The sequence below is a fragment of the Chiloscyllium punctatum genome, chromosome 44, assembly GCF_047496795.1.
Source record: "Chiloscyllium punctatum isolate Juve2018m chromosome 44, sChiPun1.3, whole genome shotgun sequence".
In the NCBI taxonomy this organism is placed as follows: Eukaryota; Metazoa; Chordata; class Chondrichthyes; order Orectolobiformes; family Hemiscylliidae; genus Chiloscyllium; species Chiloscyllium punctatum.
Window position 1 is genome coordinate 61,049,626 of NC_092782.1, and position 12,992 is coordinate 61,062,617.

General features: G+C 49.9%; 1 protein-coding gene across 10 annotated transcripts in view; it reads right to left on the reverse strand.

The window, feature by feature from the left end:
* frmd4a (FERM domain containing 4A) overlaps nt 1-12,992 on the reverse strand; it is a 773,221-nt gene that overhangs the window by 184,572 nt on the left and 575,657 nt on the right. For all 10 annotated transcript variants that reach the window (XM_072563058.1, XM_072563059.1, XM_072563057.1 and 7 more), the window contains one exon: nt 959-1,043. In XM_072563058.1, coding sequence (XP_072419159.1) covers nt 959-1,043 — 85 coding nt within the window. The remainder of the gene's footprint in view (nt 1-958; nt 1,044-12,992) is intronic.

Below are 12,992 nucleotides of genomic sequence, written 5' to 3' on the forward strand. Positions count from 1 at the left end.
TCCTCCCTGACCCCCCACTAACCCCACACTCCCCCTGACCCCCCCACTAACCCCACACTCCCCCCTGACCCCCCCCTACTAACCCCACACTCCCCTTGAACCCCCCAACCCCACTGTCCCTTGAAACCCCCAAACTCACACTGACATGCCCACCCTCTAATAACCCGAGACCTACAGTAACCCCACACCCCAATAACCCCATACCCTCATCCCCATACCCCAGTGACCCTGTACCCCTCCCCCAGCTGTGTGAAACCGAGTTATAAAAGTCTGATTGTTACTTCATTCTCAGGATGATGTTGTCCTTGGTAAAGCTAGCCCTTAATGCCCTTTCAGAAGGGAAAATTAGCTTCCTCATGAACCTGCAGTGGGGCCTGGGCTCCTTCAGGGGGCAGTCAGGAGTCACCCCTAGTGCTGGGGGTCTGGAGTCACGTGTAGGCCTGACTGGATGAGGCACTCTCCTTCCCTAAGTGACAACTACTGAGTTTTGACACTAACTTGTTGTTCCAGATGTATTTAATTAATTCGGTTTTACTTGCTCCTAGCTGTCAGGGTGGGGGTGAGAACCCATCTGTGGATCATTTGGCTGCAGCTCTGGATTCCCAACACTGTCACAACTGAACATAACCATGGAGCCATTCTGAATGCTTCCCGCTGCTCTTGTTGTCCGTGAACATTCTGTAGTCATGATTTGGAGATGCCGGTGTTGGACTGGGGTGGACAAAGTTAAAAATCACACAACACCAGGTTATAGTCCAACAGGTTTAATTGGAAGTACACTAGCTTTCAATCAGAATTAAACCTGTTGGACCAAAACCTGGTGTTATGTGATTTTTAACATTCTGTAGGTCCACCTTGGTCAATTTTACAACAGGAATTGTTACAGCTGGTGGTGGGGGGTTGGGGGGTTGGTGGGGGGGGGGGGGGGGGGGGTAGCGGTGGTGAGTCCCCTTCTTACCTTGTAGATACAAGACTTTGCATTTAGGAAGAACAGCTCAATGGTGGCATTGTCCTTCAAATAAGCAATGCTTTCGATGTAGAACCTGCAAAAGAATTAAAAACCCAGCATAAACATCGTGAAAGAATGATGTTCTCTCTCTTCAGAACTTCTTATTAAAATTGTGAAGATTTCTTTAATGTTGAGTCAAACTGTGTTTGTAGACTAACATCAGACTAACTGAGTGAATCACATGCTCAGCTTTTATTTGGAGTACAGAGTAGGAAAGATGATTGGGGAATGTTTAAAAATTCTGATGATCACAATTTGGTGAGATTTCATTGAAAAATAAATGGATAATTTTAACTGTCTCCTCTTGTTTGGTCACCATTGAATTATTTGTCCTGCGTTTAGCAACAGCAGGAACTTCACTACAGCCGGAGAATTGCTAGGCTCAATATCCCCTCTCGATTACATCACTTAAAGTGTACTTTCTGAAGCAGGAGAACTCCAGTGTCACTGTGACCTAACCTGGTATTTAGCTGCTTGGAAGGGAATTCTGTACTAACGTCATAATGGGAACCACACCAGAGAGGGAAGGCACAGCCTCAATCTGGGTGAACAATGACATCTGAAAGGTGATTCTTTAATGCACTTGACCTGCAGTTTTGCCTTTCTGAGCAGTACATCCCCCTTGCCCTCGCTCACTGTCAGTCAGTGGGAACACTGGATTCATTCTATATTTATTGCAGAAAAAGTTCTCAGATCAATTTTGTTGCTGCTGTAAAAGATGCAGATGGTGTTAGTGAAGGGGCTGCAGGACCTTCTCCTGGGGTAGCTGAGAAAGAAGAATTGAGGCCACAGTTGGGTCAGCCACAGTAAATAGCAGGACAATGGGCTGAATGGCCTTCTACTGCTTCTAGCTGGCATGTAACATGAGAAATTGCCATCGTCACGTGGCATTTCTGACCCTCACCCAACTCCCAGCCCTTTTTCTAGGCAGATGCCAGGCTGGGCATCAACGTGTGCTTGGTGATCAACTGGGGATCGGGTTGTGGGGGATTGCTTGTGGAAAGGGTTAACAAGAACCTACTCCAAGAACTGAAACCTGGCATCTTCACAGGGCACACAGGAGTAATCCTTCTTCCGAGAGTGGATCTTGCACACTCGATCTCCAGTCCACGGCCACTGACCCGGTCAGGGTATCAGAGGGTGCATGGGACCTCGAGGTGGTTTAGACACGGTGAGGGAGTGAGTGAGGGAGCAAACATGTCACAGGGTCAGAAATGCCACGTGATGATGGCAATTTCTCATGTTACATGCCAGCTAGAAGCAGTAGAAGGCCATTCAGCCCACTGTCCTACTATTTACTGTGGCTGACCCAACTGTGGCCTCAATTCTTCTTTCTCAGCTACCCCAGGAGAAGGTGCTGCAGCCCCTTCACTAACACCATCTGCATCTTTTACAGCAGCAACAAAATTGATCTGAGAACTTTTTCTGCAATAAATATAGAATGAATCCAGTGTTCCCACTGACTGACAGTGAGCGAGGGCAAGGGGGATGTACTGCTCAGAGTGAGGCTATATGTGACATTATGCACTGCAGTGTGAAAAACAGACAGAGTATACTCTGATGGTGCCTTTATACACCAATCAAGGAAAGTATACAAACAGGTACAGCAAGCATTTAGGACATGTAACAGCGCATTGGTCTTCACTGCAAGAGGATTTGAAGTCAGAGGTCGGGATGTCTTACTATAGTTAGACAGAGCCTTGGTCAAACTACACCTGGGGTATTGTGTGCTGTTAGGGTCTCCCAGAGAGAGAGAGGGAGTGCTCTGGACATTCACTCAGCTGATACCAGGGATGGCAGGACTGTCCCATGGGATCCTGGGCCTGTACTCACTGGAGCTTAGAGAGGGATCTGATTGAAACGTATAAAATTCTAACAGGGCTGAACTGACTAGATGCAGGGAGAATATTTCCCCAGGGTTGGGGGATCTAGAACCAGGGGACACAGTCTCAGGATCCAGGGTAGACCATTTTGGACTGAGATGAATAATCATTTCTTCACTCAGAGGGTGGTGAACTCTCCCACAGAAGGCCATGGAGGCCAAGTCTCTGAATATATTCAAAAAAAAGAGACAAATAAGTGTTTAGGTTTGAAAGACATGAAGGGACATGGGGAGAAAGTGGGGACGCGGCATTGAGATACAGGATCGGCCAAGAACATATTGAATGGCAGAGCAGGTCTGAAGGGCCGAATGGCCTACACTTTGTTCCTACGTTTCCTCCGTCAACACCCTCACAATAAAACCACAACAAAATCAGACAATTCCTCACTGGATGCTGGTGTAGACATGTTCTGTCCAAAGTGAGAGTGGTCTTTACCCAGGACACAACAGTCTTGAAAGATCACAGGTAGGTCACTAGATAGAAGGCTGTGCGTGGCAAACCAAAATTACAACCAGTTACTATAAAAATGCAGCTAATTCCTTTGAAACCACAAAGTCTAATTGCAGTAAAGAGACTTGTCCTGCTGTCAATTCAGGAAATTATTCTTGGTCACATCCTAAAATCCACTGAATTCTCTAACGGATGCTGAGTTGTGTTTTGTGATGTTGCAAACAAACAAACAAAAGCTGAATTTATATGCCACCTTTCACAATCAATAGCATCCCAAAGACGCTGAGAGTCAACAAAGCACCACTAAAGGCTGGTTACTGGAGTAATATCATAGATTTACATAGCACTGAAACAGACCCTTTGGTTCAACAAGCCCATGCCGACCATAATCCCAAACTCTGGATGTAGGTTTAGTGTGTTGGTGGGTTTGTGGCCTACCATGATGCTAAGGGGTCTGAGTAGTCTGGCAGTCATTTCCGAGATGTCTTTGATGTAGGGTGAGAAATCAGCAGACTATCTTCATTGAGTACCCATTCTTCTTGAATACAGTCTGCCAATTTCTGAGCAACAAACCCCAAACAGGCAGACAAAACACGTCCAGAAACCGTAGCCACTCTCCCCTACATCAAAGACATCTCAGAAATGACTGCCAGACTACTCAGACCCCTTGGCATCATGGTAGGCCACAAACCCACCAACACACTAAAACAACAGCTAATGAACTTGAAAGACCCTATGCAGACAATGAGCAAAACTGATGTCATTTACAAAATACCGTGCAAGGACTGTAACAAACACAACACTGGACAAACAGGCAGAAAACTAGCCACCAGGATACATGAACACCAACGAGCCACAAAAAGACAAAACCCTCTCTCACTAGTATCCTCACATACGGATGAGGAAGGACACCACTTCGACTGGGACAATACATCCATCCCAGGACAAGCCAAACAAAGACACGCACGAGAATTCCTAGAAGCATGGCATTCCAACAGGAACTCTATCAACAAACGCATTGACTTGGATTCCATTTACCACCCCTGAGAAAAGGAACAGGAAATGACATCACCACAGGAAATGTCATCACCAACCCAAGGAAATCTAAACACATAAATAGAAAGTGGGTCATACCACCAGTGCTTCATTCAGAGGCTCACTGATGATGTTACCTAGTATGGTGACGAAGTATCAGGGAAACGAGAACCTTCCAGCTCAGCGAGCAAACCTACATTCAGAACCTCAACCTGAGCAACAAATCTTCTCAAAACTCAATAATTCCAAACTAAATCAATTTACAGCAAGATCCCACAGCAGCAATGTGACAGCAACAGGGTAACCTGCCTCTGAGATAACTATTGTCCGGGAGACCAGGGACAGCTGCTCCACTCTTCTTCAAAGTCAAGACATAGGATCTTTTAACCCCTCTGACTCACTGATAGGACAGTGAGAGGGAGGTTAAGCGATAATATCATCCTCAAGTCCTACAGCGTGGCTGGAACCCTCAAACTTCCCCCGACAAGAGGACACCCGTGAGCTACAGCTGACCAGCTCACAATGTAACCCGTGGAGGACGTGATTCAAAACCAATTTTATGTCCCAGGATATCCATGTTTGGGAGGGGGCAGTGGCTAGTGTCTCTGGGCATTACAGACTCAGTCATTCCCTAAATACCCAGGGGCTCCCCAGAACTGTACTCAGTTCTCTGGATTAATGATCCAATGAGAATCCCACTGGGCAATTCCCCCGGCCCCACCCAGCCTCTGAGCCAGAAGCTCCCAGTTGGTGGGCTCCAGGTGATGATGATGAAGGAAGGTACGTTTGTAACCCAGTCAGACCTGTAAATCCCCCTGACCCACAGCAGCTGGAGCTGGGGGTACTAGCCTGCTGTGTGCTGGCAAGGAAACGGAGCCTCTGTCTTCACTATCAACAGCCTCTGAACATGTGTTCATTGCTTCATGAGATGTGAATGTCACAGGTAAGGGTAACATTTACTGCTCATCTGTAACTGCCCTTACACGGAAGGTATTGCTGGGTATTTCTGAGGGCAGTTAGGAGCCAGCCCTATTGCTGTGGGTCTGGAGTCACATGAAGGCCAGACCACTTAAGGATGGCAGGTTTCCTTCACTGAAGGACATTAGTGAACCAACTGGGTTTTAATAATAATTGGGGCTAGTCCACTTGACTGTGGCAGGGTGGCAGATTGGTCCACTCGGCTGTGGGGGTAGTGGTTGGTCCACTCGGCTGTGGGGTGGTGGGTTGGTCTACTCGGCTGTAGGGGTGTGGGGGGGGGTTGGTCCACTCGGCTGTGGGGGTAGTGGTTGGTCCACTCGGCTGTGGGGTGGTGGGTTGGTCTACTCGGCTGTAGGGGTGTGGGGGGGGGTTGGTCCACTCGGCTGTGGGGGTGGCGGGTTGGTCCACTCGGCTGTGGGGTGGCGGGTTGGTTCACTCGGCTGTGGGGTGGCGGGTTGGTTTATTTGGCTGTGGGGGTGCGGGGGGCTTGGTCCACTCGGCTGTGGGGTGGCAGGTTGGTCTACTTGGCTGTGGGGGTGTGGGGGGTGGGTTGGTCTACTCTGCTGTGGGTGTCGGGTTGGTCCACTTGGCTGTGGGGGTGGCGGGTTGGTCCACTTGGCTGTGGGGGTGGCGGGTTGGTCCACTTGGCTGTGGGGGTGGCGGGTTGGCCCACTCGGTTGTGGGGGGTGGCAGGTTGGCCCACTTGGCTGTGGGGGTGGCGGGTTGGCCCACTTTACTATACGGGGTGGCGGGTTGGCCCACTTTACTATACGGGGTGGCGGGTTGGCCCACTTTACTATGCGGGGTGGTGGGTTGGTCCACTCAGTTGTGGGGGTGGGGGGGTTGGTCCACTCGGCCCTGGGGTGGTGGATTGGTCCACTCGGCTGTGGGGGAAAGAGGTATAGTGCAGTTGAGTGGATAATGTTTGGAAGATATGTGTGTTTATGTTACAGCTTTAACAAGTTATAAAAATGCATAGAGTTTTAATAATGTCATAGAAGCATCAAGCAATGTTAACAGGAGGGAGGATGCTTCAAACACATGTTGCTAAATTGTTGGAATGAGGTTTAAATGAGGAATAACTCCAGGATTCCCCAGCCCGTGCTGTCCATGTGACTGCTCAGGGCATGTCACATCATCGATAGCTTCTGGTCACAAATTGCTGCTAATGATTCTCAACTTGCTCAGAAAATACCCTGCATTGTCACGATGTGTTGTGTATTCCTCTGCTCCCCCCACAATCACTCCTGAGGGTATAAGGGCCAATCCAGCAATCCCTCGGTGGGGGGGGGGGGGGGGTAGGGGGAGGTGTCCTGTGGGAGTGTAGGTCAGGGTCACTCCCACAGTAATGTGACCTCCACTTTCTGACCTGCACTCACTCGGATCTTCCCAAGCGATGAGAGAGGTGCTAGCTAATGTTTAACAGAATTCCTGTGGTTCTGCTCCTACTGGGCCTATGCTCCACACGGAGTTTTGAAGATTGGAAGATGATCTTGCTGAAACGTTGAGAATTCTAAGAGTATCCAACAGGGGACCCTGACAAAAACAAAGACAAATTGCTACAAAGACGCAGTAGATCTGACAGCACCAACAACCCATCTCCTCCAATTCCCCTCCGAGCCTCTCACCAATCCCAACTTGGAAATATATCGCTGTTCCTTCACTGTCGTTGGGTCACAAATCTGGAATTCCCTCCCTGAGGGACATTGTGGATCTACCTACAGCACATAGACTGCAGCGGTTCAAGAAGGTAGCTCACCCCCACCTTCTCAAGGGGCAACTAGGGACGGGCAATAAACGCTGGGCCCAGCCAGTGACACCCAGATCCCACAAGTAAATAACAAAAAAGCAGAAATGCATGTTCCCCCTTTCCCCATCAGATTCCCAATGCCTGATCCGTGACCATACAGTGACCTCCCTAGTGTGAAGATTAGTCTGCTCCAGCAGTCTGTCTGCTCAGCTGGAAACCCAAGCTGACAATCAGGTTTACTTTCAAGGGAAAAGGATGTGCACTGTGGAGTTAAAAGGCCGCAGTGTGTGGGGAAACCAAATTTCTAAACCAAAGCAATCAGCTCTCTCCCGGGACAAAAGGTGAGGTCTCCAACTTGAAGAGATTTCAACAACATCACTCACAGGACGTGGGTACTTCTGTCTGGGCCAGCAGTTTAGGGAAAGTAAGGTCAGTTTTAAACTAAATACCAAGGGCAAGGGCCCAAATTTGGAAAGTTGTGGTGCATCAAAGAGTGGAGAGAATGCACCAAAGGAAGGAATTAATGTGGGAAATGATCGACACAACAATAATAAGAAGGGAGAGAGATGCAGGTCTAAGAGCAAACCAACTGGTAAAAGTAGAGATTACTAAAATAATAAAAAACACAATAGTCCCACCTGCTCCAGAGGTGTTTAATAACATCTCACAACAGGCTGATTAGAAAAATAGGTTACTGAAAGACAAGATAAAAAGGACTAAACTTAAGGCATTATATTTCAATGCAGAGTTGAGCGTGTGGGCTGGAAAAGCACAGCAGGTCAGGCAGGATCCGAGGAGCAGGAGAATCGATGTTTCAGGCATAAGGCCTTCATGAAGGGAATTCCTGATGAAGGGTTTATGCCTGAAACGTTGACTCTCCTGCTCCTCGGATGCTGCCTGACCTGCTGTGCTTTTCCAGCACCACACTCTTGACTCTAATCTCTAGATTCTAAAGCCCTCACTTTCTCCTATATTTCAATGCACACAGAATTTGAAATTTAACAGAATGGCTAGTTAGACAAATTGAGGGAAGTAAGTACAATCTGTTGGCCATAATTCCGACATGGTCACAGGATGACTTAGCTTGGGCCCTGAATATTGAAGGGTATTTGACATTTAGGAAGGACAGAAATCTAGGGAACTGTCAAGGACCCAGGTTCGATTCCACCCTCAGGTGACTGTTTGTGTGAGGTTTGTACGTTTTCCTTGTGTCTGCGTGGGTTTCCTCCAATATAGAGGAGCTGGTGTTGGACTGGGGTCACACAACACCAGGTTACAGTTCAACAGGTTTAGTTGGAAGCACTAGCTTTCGCTGGTCCTTCATCAGGTGGTTCTCTCTCACAGTCCAAAGAGGAGCAGGTTACGTGGATTGGCCTTGGGAAAGGCAGGATTACAGGGGTAGGGAAGGGGCTGGGAATAGGTCTGGTTGGGATGCTCTTCAGAGGGTCAGTGTTAACCCAATGGGCTGAATGGCCTCTTTTCACACTGTATGGGTCCTAACATGACGCCCACTCTTGTTAAGACCCAGAACCCACTCTCTGTATCTGCTCCCTGTTAATTCTGGTATTTTTTCAGCAAGGTAATCACAGTTCATCACTGTTGCAACAAACTTTAACTTCACAGCAAACCTCCAGATCCTAGTTCTCACACTTGTGTTTGGTGTAAAGCTGAAGACACAGTGTGATGAAGTCCGAGCACGACCAAGCAACAAATCTAATTGCCGCTGCAAGTTTGTTCTACTGAAGTCTGACTGCACACCTGAATCAGGAAACGTTTTTTTTTTCAAAATTAAGGTATATATCATTCAATCAGATCAGGGGAAGTCTGTGCAAAGACTGCATTGTGAGCAATACGAAATGAGGGTTGATCTATCTTCGGTCAGACAATAGGCTGTATCTCCATGTGTGTAAATGCACAAATAAAAATTATATTGCTAATCTCCGGCTAAGGGAATTATCAGTGAATGCGAATGAAATTCTTCATTACTTTCCAATTACCAAATGTGCATAAAAATGTTTTATTGACATCTCAAATAGTTTTGAAATTATGTATTTGGGAAACACTCAAAAACTTAATGTATTGCTTGGGAGACACCGGTGTTGGACTAGGGTGGACAAAGTTAAAAATCACACAACACCAGGTTATAGTCCAACAGGTTTAATTGGAAGCACTAGCTTTCGGAGCGCTGTTCCTTCATCAACCACCTGATGAAGGAGTGTCGCTCCGAAAGCTAGTGCTTCCCAAATAAACCTGTTGGACTATAACCTGGTGTTGTGTGATTTTTAACTTAATTCACTGTCAAATGGACTCAGGTTTATCCAGTCAATGAACAGCAGAGGGCGCAGCAGGCTAATAAAACGATGATCAAACTTTGATTTCTTCTCGAAGCAGAAACAAAGCTTTTCTGAAATAACATAACCGCAGCTCAGAGGAATCAAATTTGCAGAATGTTCATCATAAAAAGTCCAAAAATTTCAGAAACAACATTAGATCATAGAATCCCTAGAGTGTGAAATCAGGCCATTTGGCCCATTGAGTTCACACTGACCGTTCAAACAGCATCCCACCCCATACCTCTGCATCTCCCACGGCTAACCTACCTATCCCTGGACATTATGGGGCAATTTCCCATGGACACTATAGTCGATCCCACCCCAACCTGCAAACCTTTGGACTGCAGGAGGAAACCAGAGCAAAGCCCTACACACACGGGGGAGAATGTGCAAACTCCACACAGACACCCAAGGGTGGAATTGAACCCAGGTCCCTGGCACCAGTGCTAACCACTGAGCCACCGAGGCGAACAGCTACATGAGGAGGCCATTCAGCCCTTTGAGACTGTTTCACCATTCGATACGATCATGGCTGATCATCCAACTCAGTGAATTGTTCCACGTAACTCTCTGTCCTTACAACTTTATGGTATCAGCTCCATTAACAATAACGAAAGCTTGAATTTACATAGCACCGTCAATGAGATAATAGATGGCGAGACCCATCACTGGGTAAATCTAACAGCAGGTAACAAAATAAATAGCAAGGCAGATTGGTCAAAGAGGTCGGTTTTAAAAGGTGTCCGAAACAAGGACAGTTGGAGATTGTAAGGAGGGAATTCCTGAGAGTAGGGCCTTGGCAACTGTTGGCATGGTAACCAACGGCAGGGGGATTATAATTGGGCATTCGAAAGCTAGAGGAGCAGAGGGATACAGGACATACCAGAGGGTGTTACAGAGAGATGGAAGGAGTTACAGAGGGAGGGAGAGGGTGTAGGGTCTAGAGGGGGTTACAGAGATAGGGAGGGGGTTACAGAGGGAGGGAGGGGGTGTAGGGGCTAGAGGGGATTACAGAGATAGGGAGGGGGTTACAGAGGAAGGGAGGGGGTGTAGGGGCTGGAGGAGATTACAGAGATAGGGAGGGGGTGTAGGGGCTGGAGGGGGTTACAGAGATAGGGAGGGGGTGGAGGGGCTGGAGGGAGTTACAGAGATAGGGAGGGGTGTAGGGGCTGGTGGGGGTTACAGAGATAGGGAGGGGGTGTAGGGGCTGGTGGGGGTTACAGAGATAGGGAGGGGGTGTAGGGGCTTGAGGAGGTTACAGAGAAGCAGAATATAGGGGCTGGAGAGGGTTACAGAGATAGGGAGGGTGTATAGGGGTGGAGGGGGGTGTAGGGTCTGGGGGGGGCTACAGAGATAGGGAGGGGTGTAGGGTCTGGAGGGGGCTACAGAGATAGGGAGGGGGTATAGGGGCTGGAGGGGGTTACAGAGATAGGGAGGGGTGTAGGGGCTGGAGGGGGTAACAGAGATAGGGAGGGTGTATAGGGGTGGAGGGGGTTACATAGATAGGGAGGGGGTGTAGGGGCTAGTGGGGGTTACAGAGATAGGCAGGGGGATGTAGGGTCTGGAGGGGGTTACAGAGATAGGGAGGGGGTGTAGGGTCTGGAGGGGGTAACAGAGATAGGGTGGAGGGGTGTAGGGGCTGGAGGGGGTAACAGAGATAGGGAGGGGTGTAGGGGCTGGTGTGGGATAACAGAGATAGGGAGGGGCGTAGGGGCTGGAGGAGATTACAGAGATGCGGAATGTAGGGGCTGGAGAGGGTTACAGAGATAGGAAGGGTGTGTAGGGGCTGGAGGGGGTTACAGAGATAGGGAGGGGGTGTAGGGGCTGGAGGGGGTTACAGAGATAGGGAGGGGGTGTAGGGCTGGAGGGGGTTACAGAGATAGGGAGGGGGTATAGGGGCTTGAGGAAGTTACAGAGATGTGGAATGTAGGGGCTGGAAGGGGGTTACAGAGATAGGGAGGGGGTGTAGGGGCTGGAGGGGGTTACAGAGATAGGGAAAGGGTGTAGGGTCTGGAGGGGGTTACATAGATAGGGAAGGGGTGTAGGGGCTGGAGGGGGTAACAGAGATAGGGAGGGTGTATAGGGGTGGAGGGGGTTACATAGATAGGGAGGGGGTGTAGGAGCCGGAGGGGGTTACAGAGATAGAGAGGAGGGTGTAGGGTCTGGAGGGGGTTACAGAGATAGGGTGGGGGTGTAGGGCTGGAGGGGGTTACAGAGATAGGGAGGGGGTGTAGGGGCTGGTGGGGGTTACAGAGAGAGGGTGGGGGTGTAGGGCTGGAGGGGATTACAGAGATAGGGTGGGGGTGTAGGGCTGGAGGGGGTTACAGAGATAGGGAGGGTGTATAGGGTGGAGGGGGTTACATAGATAGGGAAGGGGTGTAGGGGCTGGTGGGGGTTACAGAGATAGGGTGGAGATATAGGGGCTGGAGAGGGTTACAGAGATAGGGAGGGGGTGTAGAGGCTGGAGGGGGTTACAGAGATAGGGAGGGGTGTAGGGGCTGGATGGGGTAACAGAGATAGGGAGGGGTGTAGGGGCTGGAGGGGGTAACAGAGATAGGGAGGGGTGTAGGGGCTGGAGGGGGTAACAGAGATAGGGAGGGGCGTAGGGGCTGGTGGGGGGTAACAGAGATAGGGAGGGGTGTAGGGGCCGGAGGGGGTGACAGAGATAAGGAGGGGGTGTAGGGGCTGGAGGGGGTTACAGAGATAGGGAGGAGGGTGTAGGGGCTGGAGGGGGTAACAGAGATAGGGAGGGTGTATAGGGGTGGAGGGGGTTACATAGATAGGGAGGGGGTGTAGGGGCTAGTGGGGGTTACAGAGATAGGCAGGGGGATGTAGGGTCTGGAGGGGGTTACAGAGATAGGGAGGGGGTGTAGGGTCTGGAGGGGGTAACAGAGATAGGGTGGAGGGGTGTAGGGGCTGGAGGGGGTAACAGAGATAGGGAGGGGTGTAGGGGCTGGTGTGGGATAACAGAGATAGGGAGGGGCGTAGGGGCTGGAGGAGATTACAGAGATGCGGAATGTAGGGGCTGGAGAGGGTTACAGAGATAGGGAGGGTGTGTAGGGGCTGGAGGGGGTTACAGAGATAGGGAGGGGGTGTAGGGGCTGGAGGGGGTTACAGAGATAGGGAGGGGGTGTAGGGCTGGAGGGGGTTACAGAGATAGGGAGGGGGTATAGGGGCTTGAGGAAGTTACAGAGATGTGGAATGTAGGGGCTGGAAGGGGGTTACAGAGATAGGGAGGGGGTGTAGGGGCTGGAGGGGGTTACAGAGATAGGGAAAGGGTGTAGGGTCTGGAGGGGGTTACATAGATAGGGAAGGGGTGTAGGGGCTGGAGGGGGTAACAGAGATAGGGAGGGTGTATAGGGGTGGAGGGGGTTACATAGATAGGGAGGGGGTGTAGGAGCCGGAGGGGGTTACAGAGATAGAGAGGAGGGTGTAGGGTCTGGAGGGGGTTACAGAGATAGGGTGGGGGTGTAGGGCTGGAGGGGGTTACAGAGATAGGGAGGGTGTATAGGGTGGAGGGGGTTACATAGATAGGGAGGGGGTGTAGGGGCTGG